This window comes from Antennarius striatus, chromosome 19 (assembly GCF_040054535.1).
Source record: "Antennarius striatus isolate MH-2024 chromosome 19, ASM4005453v1, whole genome shotgun sequence".
Taxonomy (NCBI): Eukaryota; Metazoa; Chordata; class Actinopteri; order Lophiiformes; family Antennariidae; genus Antennarius; species Antennarius striatus.
This window is the reverse complement of record NC_090794.1, coordinates 958,116-971,174: the sequence shown is the minus strand read 5'-3', so window position 1 is coordinate 971,174 and position 13,059 is coordinate 958,116. Positions and strand designations below refer to the sequence as shown.

At 48.4% G+C, this 13,059-nt stretch overlaps 3 protein-coding genes across 6 annotated transcripts; 2 read left to right on the top strand and 1 right to left on the bottom strand.

Annotated features, from left to right (window-relative positions):
• The first annotated feature begins 448 nt into the window (after positions 1–448).
• On the top strand, positions 449–6,766 carry cep43 (centrosomal protein 43). Of its 4 annotated transcripts, XM_068342207.1 has the most exons (14): positions 449–620; positions 1,010–1,063; positions 1,211–1,265; positions 2,130–2,218; positions 2,461–2,583; positions 3,934–3,972; positions 4,030–4,130; positions 4,372–4,419; positions 4,899–4,973; positions 5,546–5,623; positions 5,843–5,961; positions 6,287–6,320; positions 6,400–6,487; positions 6,567–6,766. In XM_068342207.1, exons 1-14 carry the CDS (start codon positions 537–539, stop codon positions 6,645–6,647), a joined length of 1,068 nt encoding a protein of 355 aa, XP_068198308.1. In that variant the 5' UTR covers positions 449–536; the 3' UTR covers positions 6,648–6,766. The 4 variants fall into 4 exon arrangements, with proteins under 4 accessions (XP_068198308.1, XP_068198307.1, XP_068198309.1 ...); XM_068342206.1 differs by having other exon boundaries at positions 451–620; positions 3,934–4,130; positions 6,567–6,765; XM_068342208.1 differs by lacking the exon at positions 4,899–4,973 and having other exon boundaries at positions 453–620; positions 3,934–4,130; positions 6,567–6,764.
• A 417-nt stretch (positions 6,767–7,183) lies between these two features.
• ccr6a (chemokine (C-C motif) receptor 6a) lies at positions 7,184–10,420 on the top strand. Its single transcript, XM_068342923.1, has 2 exons — positions 7,184–7,416; positions 9,101–10,420. Exon 2 carries the CDS (start codon positions 9,107–9,109, stop codon positions 10,235–10,237), a length of 1,131 nt encoding a protein of 376 aa, XP_068199024.1. The 5' UTR covers positions 7,184–7,416; positions 9,101–9,106; the 3' UTR covers positions 10,238–10,420.
• A 200-nt stretch (positions 10,421–10,620) lies between these two features.
• On the bottom strand, positions 10,621–12,602 carry LOC137613371 (kelch repeat and BTB domain-containing protein 11-like). The gene has a single exon (XM_068342542.1). It carries the CDS (start codon positions 12,375–12,377, stop codon positions 11,319–11,321), a length of 1,059 nt encoding a protein of 352 aa, XP_068198643.1. The 5' UTR covers positions 12,378–12,602; the 3' UTR covers positions 10,621–11,318.
• Between the last annotated feature and the right edge of the window lie 457 nt (positions 12,603–13,059).

The following is a 13,059-nucleotide window of genomic DNA, read 5'->3' as shown; positions in this document are numbered from 1 at the left end:
CTTCCTGTTGATTGTTGTGTTTTTGTTGTTTACAAAAAATGTGTGTTTACATGTCAGCTGATGTCTGACAAACAACAACAACACATCTCCATCTGAGTTCTACATTCTCACTGATCAGGATTCTGCTAGTTGGAACTTATTCTAAGGAGAAATGGAAAAAAATTCAAATGAACAAATTTGCACAATCTGTCTATCTGGATCCTCATTTGCCCGAAGGGGACAAATAAAGTTTTTTGAATTTAATATTAATAATTAAAAAATAAATTATGATTATTAATAATAATAATAATTAATATTATTCATAATAATAATAATTATTCATAATAATAATAATATATTGCTAATAATATTAAAAACGATAATAATAATAATGTAATAGTGGGAAGACCAACAACAGGGGGCGACATTCCGCTCAAAACCGTCCCGTGTTGATTTTAAACGAAGAAGAAGCAGCGGAAGTAGAAGAAGCGCTTCCGTGTGTGTCTGCGCTGGTTTGTTGTCCTCACACCAGCTGTTAGCTACCATTAGCATTCATCATGTCGGCCACAGAGGACGACACGGAGCTCACGGACCTGCTGATCCAGAACCTGGAGAACACTGGAGTCCTCAACAAGCTCAAGGTCCGGAAACGGTTCCACTCGGTCCCGCGTCAGCGCCGGTTCGGCACCGGGAGCTAATGCTAGGCTAACAGTAGCTAGGAGGCTGACAGGCGAACAGTAGCCGGTAAACGTTGACGTCAGCTCGGGTGTTTTGTGTTTTCCAGCAGCTTTAACACAGTTGTAGGTTTTATAATGACTTTATAATGTTCACTAGAAGGCAGGCCTAGCCGTATGCTAAGCTAACTGTGCTATCCAGCTGATCCTCTCTCAGCTTTACTGGCATTTAGTGGACAGTTAATTGATTTTCTGCTGTTTAACCCTCATATCAAACGCTTTGAGCTCTTTTCTGGGGTTTTTATTTGTTTGTTTACTTCTTCATCTTCTTCTCTGACTCATGTTTGCTCCTGCAGGCAGAAATGAGGGCAGCAGTGTTCCTGGCGATGGAGGAGCAGGACAAAGTGGAGGTGAGTACCGACATTAACCGAACAGAACCGACATTAACCGAACAGAACCGACATTAACCGAACAGAACCGACATTCACCGAACAGAACCGACATTCACCGAACAGAACCGAGCCGCTGGCCTTTCTCATGCTTGTTTCTGTCCTCAGAGTAAAACTCCTCTGATCAATGAGAACCTCCGGAAGTGCCTGAACACCAAAGAAGGTCAGTGGGAGCTGTTGTAGTTCACAGGTGTGTCCGCAGGGGGGCGCTGCGGCATTACGAACCATTATGATGGACGAGAAGCATCAGAACCAGATTCCAGTGTTAGACTTTCCAGATGTTCTCACGCTGCAGGAGCAGTCACGTGATCGTTAGCAGAAGTTTACGAACACGTCAGTAGCAGAAGAATTTAATAAAGTCTATTCCTATTAATTCGAATATAAATACGTCGTTTGAAGTTATGTCGTTCTCATTAAACGTCGCTTTAAAAAAGAAATAGTAAATGACATAAACTTCATTCATATTTTTCTGTGTATATATATCTCCCACCTATATTTGAATAAGCTCATTATTTTATCATTATTTACTGTACAGTGCACCTTTGCACATCAACGCCACCTCATCGCGGATGTTTGGTAGACAGTCAGGTGATACTGTACGCACATTCTATTGGCTGACGGCATCCTGATGTGTGCTACGTTCCGTCAGTCTCGGACTTTGGTTAGACACAAAAGTGTTTTAAACAGTCTATCAGAGTGTTTTCAAGGTAATACAGATAGAAGGTGGTTTAATATCAGTATGGGGGGCGGTCAGAAACGATTGAATTACCGTAAATACTAAAATAGTAATCTTCGGAATTCTATAATCATGTGGTTCCTGGAAGGCATTAACCCCGAGAAACTATGGCGCACTGTACGTCGGTTTAATAAAGAAAGACAGAAAAATACGAGTCGAGTTTGGGTCATTTTACTGTATATTTATATATATATATATAGTAGTAGTAGTACCACTACTATATATATATATATATACACACATATACATATATGAATGAATGTGAAGACATCCTGCTCTTCCTCCCATCAGGCCGTCTGGCAGCGAGTCTCGTCATTGACTTCCTGCAGGTCTTCAACCTGGACTTCACTCTGGCCGTGTTCCAGCCGGAGATCAACGCGGTGAGTGACCCCATGACCCCACCGCTGTGTGACTCTGTGGTTTGTGGGTGTTTAGTCGCCCTGCTTCCTGTTCCTGTTGTTCAGAAGGTTCACCTCAGGCCGAACCATCAAACTCAGGGGTCACGTGACCCTACAGGGCCTCCCCGCCTCCTCACTCTGCTGTCAGTCGCTTTGTTTTTAAGGTGATGTGATGGCTCCGCCCACCACTGACCTACCCCCCCGTCCTCCTGTGTTTGGTGCAGATGAACGGTCTGGACGGTCGGGAGCAGATCTGCAGAGAGATGTCGCTGTCGCCGTCGGAGATGAACAACAACTCCCCCCTGCTGCTGGAGCTCGTCAGGAGGGGGCGCCACAAACCGTCTGAGGTGAGCATCGACCAATCAGCTGCAGCGGCTGCTGTGAGCACTGACCAATCAACTGCAGCGGCTGCTGATGTCCACCAGGGGCTGTTGTGAGCAGATGCTCTTCTGATTCTGTTGTTATTGTTAGAGCGCTGTGTGTGTGTGTGTGTGTGTGTGTGTGTGTGTGTGTGTGTGTGTGTGTGTGTGTGTGTCTGCTGGCTCATCATTGGAGGATTGTAGCAACTGCAGCTCTGGTTTCCTGTTTGTCTGTGTTTTGTTTTGCCGATGGAGCTCAGACTCACACACACATAGTGTATATGTGTGAGTCTGTGTATAATATAGAGGTAAAATAAGGTGACGTCGTTAACTGGTTCCAGGTTAAACAGTAGATAAACAATCCCACTTCTGTACTGAACTTTATTTATGAATGTATTTTAATAATGTTTGAATAAAATGAATTTATTTTAAACTGACAAATAAATCATATTTTTTAATATAGAACAGAAAAAACTTGTCGGTCTCGTCTTCAGCTGCTTCTTCCTCATCGTGGGTCACGGGAGTTGCTAAGGACTAATAATATATGTTTTATTGTGATCTATTGTACAGTGACATGATATTATGTGTTTAATGGTTTACCAGTGATTTACTGATTCCACTGTTTGTGGCAGACAGACGTAAAGTGGAGGAAAATGATGTAAACCTGAATTTTATTTTTCTGTGTATATAATTTTAAACCGCCGTGACTAGTAACGACGTAAACCAAGGTAAACCTGTAATAACAATAATAAATAATAATAATAATGACAATAATAATGCTCTTCTAAACATAAGGACACTGACACAGCCGTGTTTTCATGGCCCAGGGTTTCTAGTAGTCAGTAGTATTTCTTGTATCTTCTTGGAGTTTTTTTCCGCTGCTTCTAGAAATAAATCAACGAGTTCAAATTGTTACTAAAATGATGAGAAATGTTTGTTTGTTTGTTGTCAGGCTTTGTTCACTGTTTGTAGAAGCATCAGGCTGGTGGAACACGGGTCTCCTCTTTGAATTCATTAAGAAACATGTAGAACTCTGAGTCTCTTGTGGTCGCCGTGACTTCGGAGAAGAATCAGTGGGCTCGTGTTCAGATGGAGTGTTACTGGCAGAAACAGGAAGTGATGTCATGACGCTGACTCGTCATTGGCTGGGCTCCCTTCATGACGCCTTCTAGGGTTTTGTTTTGAGGTCGCTGTCAGTTAAAGGGTTAGGGTTCCCCCCTCCTCCTCCTCACCTGGATCGAAGCAGCGGTCAGGTGACCCCGTCGTCATAGTAACGCCTCCAGTGGGGTGTGACTCCGTTAGCATCAGGAGCTGAAGCTGCTATCTGTGTTGTCGTAGGACCCGGCACGCAGAGACGATCCCCAGCAGCGGATCCCCAGAGGGGCCCCTGCCGTCGGGGCCCCTGACCTCAGGGCCCCCGGCGTCAGGGGCCCCTCTTCATCTCTGAAGATGGAGGCGCTGGACCTGGAAGAGGAGGAGGATGGAGACTCGTTCTTCGACGACCCGCTGCCCAAACCTCAGAAGACCTACGGCGGGTGAGCTCCTCTGACCTCTGACCTCTGCCTGTTGTCTCCTGCCTTACTGTGACTGCACACGGTCAGAGCTAATGCTATACAGGTGCTAACACTACAGTTAATGACATACAGAAGCTAACAGAACACAACAAAAGCAAGTTATATAAAATCACAATTTTAAAAAATTATAAAATTGAAAGTTAAAAATTTTATTTATTCTTTCTTCACAAACAAACTTTCTTTGTTTCCGTTTTTTGTGAAGTTTTCCTCTCGGAGAAAAGGATTGGTCAGAGAAGTCCAGTCAGAAAGAGTGAGTACCACCCATCAGAGATGATGTCATCAGGTAGGAAGTGATGTCATCAGTTGATTCAGACGTTCCTGATCTCCAGCTGCTTTTCAGTCTATTTCTGTCTTTCTGGTTATTTCATTGATGACATCATCCAGGAGATCAATAACCACTTCCTGCTACAGCAGAAGAGCCGACATTATAAATGGAATATAATCAAACGTCTTTTCAACTACAAGTGTTGAATAAATCTTTGATAACAATTTCACAATAAAGGTCTGCCTTCACAATAAAAGCATTTTTTCAGCCACGTACGATTCCAGAGCAGAACCCAAACCGTTTCTTCCTGTGTGTCCCTCTGAGCCTGCCGTACCTGCCTGACCTTTGACCTCAGCGTCTGTCTGGTTTCTGCTTTAACGTCTGATTTCTGCTCCACTCCTAGTTCTTGTCTCCTTGTCTCCTTTCCTTCATCCTTTCCCCTCCTCCTCCTCCTCACCCTGCAGTGTCGCCCCCCCAGGGGAGGCGTGTCCCTCTCCGCCCGTTGCGTCTCCGATGAGACGAGGCCGAAGCCTCAGCGAGTGAGTCTGGGGGGAGACGAGGGGGGAGGAACGAGGAGGAGGAGGGAGAGGATGGCCGCCGCCCATTTCTTCCTCCTCTCGCCGTTACCGTCGTGTTCGTCTGCCTGAAGAGGGCGACGCTCGCATGGCGCGTCCATACGAAGGACCCTGAACGTCACACGAGACCGTCCCATCAGACGTTTAGCTGTTAGCCACCGTTAGCTCCTTCGCTAACTGAGCTAATGGTCGCTTAAAGGCGGTGAATTCAGCCGTTGTTTGATTTTTCACATTTGATTTACTCTTTCGATCAAAATATGACAAGTTTGACCTAAACGACCTCAAACTAACCCGAAGCCTCAGGACGGAATGTGTGATGTCATCAGGGATGGCGTGATGTCATCAGGAGCCTCTGATCCCGTATCTCAAACCATTTCTGCATGATCGACCGTACTTCTTTAGCTCGCCGTGTTTCCTGGACCTCCAGGCCGAACGTGACTCTTCATCTTTCCTCCTTTGTGCTTCATCATCATCGTCATCATCACCCCTCCCCCCACCCGGGCCCACCTGACCCCCCCCCCTCTGTCTGGTCTCAGTTTGTCCGTCCTGGCTGTGGACTCAGAAGACGAACCAGACGATCGTCTGTCTGAACGCAGTCGGACGTCTGAGCCCAGGTGAGACTCGTCCGGCGTGCTAACCATTAGCGTGCTAATGGCTAGCATCGCTCCTGTTTGGGGATAATGCTAATTTGGATCTGGTTGAACGTTCTGGTTCCGCAGCGACGCCCACGATCTGAGTGTCAAAATGTTTTTATTGTTTACAAGGCTAAACAGTTAGCGTATGGAACGCTGCTGGTTTAGCATCTTCTTGAAGCTGTGCTGTTTGCATCCCAGGAAAGTGGAGACGCCCCACCCCAGAGATAATCCAGCAGGTTCCCTCTCAGAAAGACACAAACCAGGAGGAGGAGGAGGAGGAGGAGGAAGCACGACAGAGCAGAGCCACAGCAGGAACGGTCAGCTTCAAACATTTAATGTCGATGTTAGCATTTAGCATTTTCCTTACAACCATAAACATCATCCTGTCCGGTCAGAATTTCATTGGTTCTATGGAGAACGTCTAGTGAGTCATGTCCCCAAAGCTCCGCCCCGATGTGATGTTTGAAATAAGTTAGCTAAAGACAGACTGGAGGCTAATTCTTCACGCTAATGAGAGGAGAGTGTCATCTGCAAACAATTCATGAATTTGTTCGGATTGTCTTTTTACGTCCTTGTTCAGTCAGATTAAAAGACCAAACTTCACAAATTAAATTCTAATCCATGAAAACTTTGGTTTCCCAGACGACGACGTTGAATACGACGACGACTTCAACAGGTGAGACGAGACTTTTTGTCTTCCTTTTTGAAGGAGGAAATGCTAACTTAAACGCACGTCTTTCGCGTGTCGGTTGCAGCCATCGGTCGGACTTCTCCAAGAGCGAGCTCAGCATCGGCGAGGAGATCGAGGAAGTTTCCATCGAAGGACCCGAAACCAGCGACAAGGTGAGGACCACCTTCTGGCTGAGCGTCACGTTTGGTCGCTTGTTCGGCGTCTTCACAGGAAGTGTTTTCTGTCGTGCAGCTTGATGAAACCACTCAGGACCTCAGCGTCTCGCAGGTCAGTCAGAGCCACGGCGCCGACTACATGGAGGAGGTGGCCTGACCGCCGCCCGTTTGGATGCCCGTATTTATGCTTAGATCATAGTTTTAGTGAATTTGTGCTGTTTTGTTTCGATTGTAGGAACAAAATAAATGTTGATTACATGTTCAATGTGGGTTTGTTTTTATTTGTGACTGTTTAAACGTACGTTTAAATTATATTCCCTCCTAGGGCTGACACGATTAATCTCCTAGTCCTGATTATTTCGACTGGATTAAGTTATTTGCTGAAATTTCATTAACCTTTGACTGATGGTCAAAGTCAAACGTTTGACTCCTCCCTCCAGAGTAACAACCTGGTCGACATAAAACATGATAAAGTCCGCTAATGCTAAAGGGGAAGCTAACGTGGACCCAAAAACTTCATCAAAGTTCCTTTTTTTTCATCCTGAAGATAAAAACAAAAATGATTGACTTCATTCCAGAAATGTTCAAACTGAACTTCTTGAAACACAATCAGATCTCTGATCGCTTCTGACGCGTCCGTCGGTTATTAGAGGTGTAGAAGCGCAGATCGTCTGCATAACGTCCAACCTCGGCGTGAATGGAGCCGCGTAATTCTGTGCGACTGCGTGAGGAGAGCAAAGAGGAAGACTTGAGCTGAAGAGGAGTGCGTTTCCCTTTTATCAGAGTCGATAGCGTGCAGACGCCTCACCTCCACCTCCACCTGCACCAGCAGCCGTTCAAACCAGCAGCCATTCAAACCAGCAGCCGTTCAAACCAGCAGCCGTTCAAACCAGCAGCCGTTCAAACCAGCCAGCCGAGCATCAAACGTGAGTTCTGATCATTTTTATTCTTCTTTCTCTGCAGTTCTTTTTTTTTAATTTACGAGGGTTTTACCTTTGCTCGTTTCTCATCTCTGGTCTTTGACCTCGTTGAGGGAAACCAGAATCCGTCACACGAGCCGATCGTTCAGATAACGTCTCTACGAGTCGCTTTTTATGTCAGTTCATATGTGAAGTTTGAAGTAATGTTTGTGTCACATGACATGAAGACGAGATTAGAAAGCACAGATTATTATCAGGAAACAGACGTGCTCAATGTGTTTTAACCTCTTAAACACTTCAGGATAAATAGAAAAGACAGTCAATCAAAGACACCGAACATTAATTATAAAAACATAAAAGCGTTTAAGTTAAAGGGATAATTCAATAGATGATCTGGTTTAATCTGGATTAGAGAGATTAAAATCTAGACACGTGTTGATGAAAACGTTGCACGTTTTAATTCTGATGAAACTTTTCTCTTGTCGTTGATTTTTGTGACGTCAGCGTCTGTCATTTCTCGTAAGTAAAAACAACGTGACTTCTGTCCTCGGTCGGGAGCCAGTGTGAGGTCAGAATGGGAGTCGGGGTTAGTGAAACCCCAAAAATAGTCCTGACCCTGGCCCTGACCACAGGTTGCCTCTCTGATCAAGTGCAAAGATCACTAAGGCCGGTTCAAAGCCAGACCGGCGTCGCTTTGGACCGGTTGGTTTGACTCCAGGTGATATTTGACATACGGGAAGTCAGAGAGGACAAACTCGTCCAGTTTGAGTTTGGTGCAGCAAGCAGAAGTAAAGAGCAGGAAGATGAGGCGTTTGAGGAACTTTCTGCTCCGTTTTTTTGCACACATGTTTACGTACGTCCAGATACACAATGGACAGACTGACCAACCCAACCAGCGCTCGCTCTTCTCTTAAAAGTTTCCTTATTTTCTCTTTCATAGTTTCCGTCTGTTGTCCTTTCTCAGTGCAAAGAGAAGGTTGCAAGTTTCCAGCAGGAGCGGTGACACCAAACGCACCTTCAGCACTTGAATGTAAACCACTGAAGCATAAGAAACCACACATTACATGAACTGGGTCACTCTTGGTTTCAGACTGAGCTGACCTCCTTTTCTTTCTGCAAACTTCCTCTGTGCGTTCAAACACCTGAGAAGAAACACATCCACCAGCTCCGTCGACCACAACTGGAGCGTCTTTTTGCCAGCAGAGCAAACTCTGATCCTCCCAATAAAACGCTGACACTTACTCTTAAGACTGAGACTATTATACATACATAAAAACGCGAAATCTGTGACTCCAAAGTGGCTGAAAATTTTTAATTTGTGCGAGAAATTTTAGCAGAAATGGACACTATCGTAGACAGTTCCATTGGCAGGGAACCATTCCATTGCAGCTAGATGGTTCCGTACCCAGGTTGAGAGATTTAGTCTTGGCCTCTTTAGCGTTGAATGGCGTCGTTGCCAATGAGTCATCTCAACTTACCGGTGGAAAAAAAATAGGTTTTTGAACGGTTTTCCTCATATTTAACATCGAGAACTTCAAATGTCCTTCAGTAAAGAAACCCTTCAATCGTTTCAAAGTTTTGATAGTCTTCATGTTCCCTTCAGTCTTCAAGTTCTTCCTGACAGATGAATCCTCAACATTTACCAAAGTCAGACCTTTAACTTCTACCACTGTTCCGTCTTTGTTTGCAGTAGAAGATGGAGATCTATGAAGAGTTCAACCAATCGTATTACGACTACAACACTTCTGACGACGTCATTGGAGTTTGCCCTCATGAGGCCACCCAGCGCGTCGAGCTGGTGGTCGGTCCCTACATCCACTCCATCATCTGCATCCTGGGTTTCCTGGGCAACAGCCTGGTCATCATTACCTACGCCTTCTACAAGAAGACCAAGTCCATGACGGACATCTTCCTTCTCAACGTGGCCATCGCCGACCTGCTGTTCGTGGTGTCTTTGCCGCTCATCGTCTACAACGAGCTCTCGTCGTGGTCGATGGGACTCATGGCCTGCAAGATCCTCCGCGGTTCCTACAGCGTGAACCTCTACAGCGGCATCCTGCTACTGGCCTGTATCAGCACCGACCGCTACATCGCCATCGTCCGCGCTCACCGCAGCTTCCGGCTACGCTCGCTTCCCTACAGCCGCGCCATCTGCGCCGCCGTCTGGACCGTCGCCTTGCTGCTGTCTGTCCCGACCTTCTACTTCTACGACCGGTACGATGCGTCCCACAGCTTCGATGAGGAGGTGTTTTTGATGGAGTCAAACAAGACCTCCGGGCCTCCTCAGTACGTCTGCGAGTTCAAGTTTTTGGACAGTAACATGGCCCAGAACACCAAGGTGGCCGTTCCCAGCACCCAGCTGGCTGTGGGCTTCTTCCTCCCACTGACCATCATCATCTTCTGCTACAGCGGCGTCATCGTCACCCTCCTGAGGGCCCGGAACTACCAACGCCACAAGGCGGTCCGCGTGGTCCTGGCGGTGGTGGCGGTGTTCGTCGTCTGCCACCTGCCGTACAACCTGGCGTTGTTCTACGACACCGTCAACATGTACGAGGAGCAGTCGTGCGAGGCGTCGGACGCCCTGCACGTGGCCAAACTGGTGACGCAGACGGTCGCCTACCTGCACTGCTGCCTGAACCCGGTGCTCTACGCCTTCGTGGGCGTCAAGTTCAGGAACCACTTCAGGAGGATTGTCCAGGACCTGTGGTGTCTGGGGAAGAGGTACATTGCCCCCCGGCGGTCCTCCAGGTTCACCTCCGAGGTGTACGTGTCCACCCGCCGCTCCGTAGACGGATCCAGCGAGAACGGCTCGTCCTTCACCATGTGAGGCGGAGCCAAAACGTGGAGTCTTCTCTGTAGAAATCCCCCAGCCGGATGTCCAAACTCGATTTCAAGTCATGTGACACTCAATCAGTTTCTGTTTTGCTGTGAAACGTTATAAAAACTCCTGAACCTCCCGATCAAACCTGAGACCTTCTGACTTCCTGTCGTTTTTCTATTTCTTCTTTCCTGTTGCTGAGATGTTTTATTTACATTTTGTTCATTGAATCGATCGGTTTAAATCATTTTACTAATAATTGACAGAATCTCTTTTATTCATGTAAATCACAGAATAAAATTTTTTATTAAATCCTTCTAGTTTTGTAAACTTTATTGAACCAACCCAGACTCTAGCGATCTGCTGCCACCTAGTGGCCACAAACAAACTGCATCTTAAAGGTCGCCCGACCTTAATTTATGATTTATTTTGAGTTATTGTCAGATATTACTGTCGCCTCTAAAATTACAACTTCCTGTTTCTTCTGTTTTTTTCTTTTCAAACTCTTGAACTGAAACACAAACAGGAAGCAGAGGAGCACTTGACCTTTGAACCAGGAGCACCTTTTATTGAAGGAGTCCGTTTTAACCTCCTTATGACGTCACAGTAGAAAAAATTAAACACGAATAAAACTTTGGTGATGACATCAGAGCGCAGACTGACAGGGGCGGGGCTAAAACACCTGTGGTGTGACAAGCCATGACGTCACCTTTCATGCTTGTTTACTGTTAGTCTAACCTGTGTGTTTATTTTATATTGTCCAATCAGCGCGACCCTCCGCTGTCAGCCACGCCCCATCTAAATTTGTGATGACGTCACGCAGGAATCGATATCGAATCGATGACAAACCGGTTTCATCTCCATCATTTCTCATTTGCTTCTGACAGTTTCTGAATGTTTATTTCTTATTTGTTTGGTCACGTGATTAAAACACGTGTCTTCACAGGAAAAACAAAAACTGATGTTAAAAACAATTTAAACGTTTTTGACTTTTTTTTTTTTTCCACATAAATGGAGAAACATTCACAACAACCCGGATCCGAACCGGAACCACCGGATCCAGCAGAAGGCACGTGAATCCGTGGACTCGTCACTCCTTCCGGTCCAGACAGAGGACGAGGGGCACCAGAGCCCCCCCGGTCTCCGTGGGGGGCGGAAGCTCCTCCGGTCGGAACCCCTCCCGCCCCTCCAGCACCTCGAACTGGAGCGTCCGGTTCCGGTTGACGCAGTAGATCCGGTCCCCGATCACCGCGCACCGGAAGGGCGACGGGTTGGGGAGCGGGAAGAACCCCCCCCCGTGCCACGCCTTCACCACTGTGTTGTACTTGTACACGCGCACGCCCGCGCGCTCCCGGTCCACGTCGAACCGGTAGACCCGGCTCCGGTGCGCCACCATGTCGCTGGACCGGCGGCGGCTCTCGTTGAACGGACACTCCTCCCACTCGTCCCGGCGGGGGTCGTACCGCAACATCCGGTAGAAGAGCGACCCCCCGGACACGAACAGCTCCCCCCCGCAGGGCGTGGCCTCATGCGCCACCGCGAACGAGCCTTTCGGTAAGGGGGCCACCGGGCTCCACCGGTCCGCCCGCGGGTCGTAGCGCTCCACCGTGAACAGACACCCCCCCCCGATGGCGTACAGGTGGCCGTCCAGGGCCACCAACCGGAGCTGGCACCGGGGCTGTGTCATCGGGCGGACCTGGCTCCAGTCCCCGGTCAGCGGGTTGTAGCAGAACACCCGGTCCGACGCCCCGGAGGGCCCCCGAAACCCCCCCGCCACGAACAGGTAGTTGTAGAAGGTGCACATCCCGGAACCCTTCTCCGGGACCTCCTCCGGTAGGTCGGTCAACACCTCCCACCGCCCGCCCTCCGGGTCGAGGCGGAACACCCGCCGGGTGGAACGCCCGCCCTCCCGGTCCAGCCCGTCGCCGCCCTCCGCCACCACCAGCACCTTCCGCCCCTCCATCCTCCGGGCCAGGATGCGCTCCCTCTCCGCCGCCGTCAGCCGGCCGAACGCCCCGGGGGCCCGCAGCACCCGCAGGTAGTGGTCGCTCATGAAGCGGTAGAGCCGCTCCGCGTCGCCCGCCGCGCCGCGCCGCTTCGCCGCCTCCAGCAGCTCGTAGCAGTTCTCCGCGCTGATCTCCTGCGACATTTTCCTCAGCTGGACGGAGACCCACCGATCCGGTCCGGTCCGGTCCGGTCCGGGAGATCCGGTCCGGGAGATCCGGTGAACGCCCCTCTTCCTCCTCCTTTGTCCGTTTTTTCCTCTCCGCGTCGCCGCCTCCCTCCAGCGGGGCGCGGCGGCGGCTCCAGCCGGGGTTCCCCTCCTGCTCCCCGGGGACGTCTGCCACGTCTCCCCGCCGAGCGCCGGGACTCCGTGCTGCGTTCACGCCCCTCTGGTACCGCAGGACGCCCCGGCTCTCCGAGGAACAATGAGGTTCTGCCAGGAGTACTCCGTTACTGGAGAGTAATTAGAGTACAGAGTACTGAATACTACGTGTTTGTAGCATAAAACAGTAATTAATATAAACCCGAGTAGGAATAAAGCAGAGAAATAAAAACCCAGCCGAACCAGAACCAGACCTGGAGAGCATCCAGAACCTTCAAGCGACACATCGACCCGTAAATGCATCTTGATGGAGACCTGGAAGAGGTTCTGGTCCTGCTGGGGGTTCTGGTCCTGCAGGTGGTTCTGGTCCTGGAGGACCTTGAGGGGCGAATGGTTTCTAGAATTTATGCAGCCAGTTTTTAAAACTGTTGCACAAAAACGAGTTTAGTGAAATGATCCGACTTGAAGTTTTTATTGTTTTGTAACAGAATAAAATTTTAAAAAT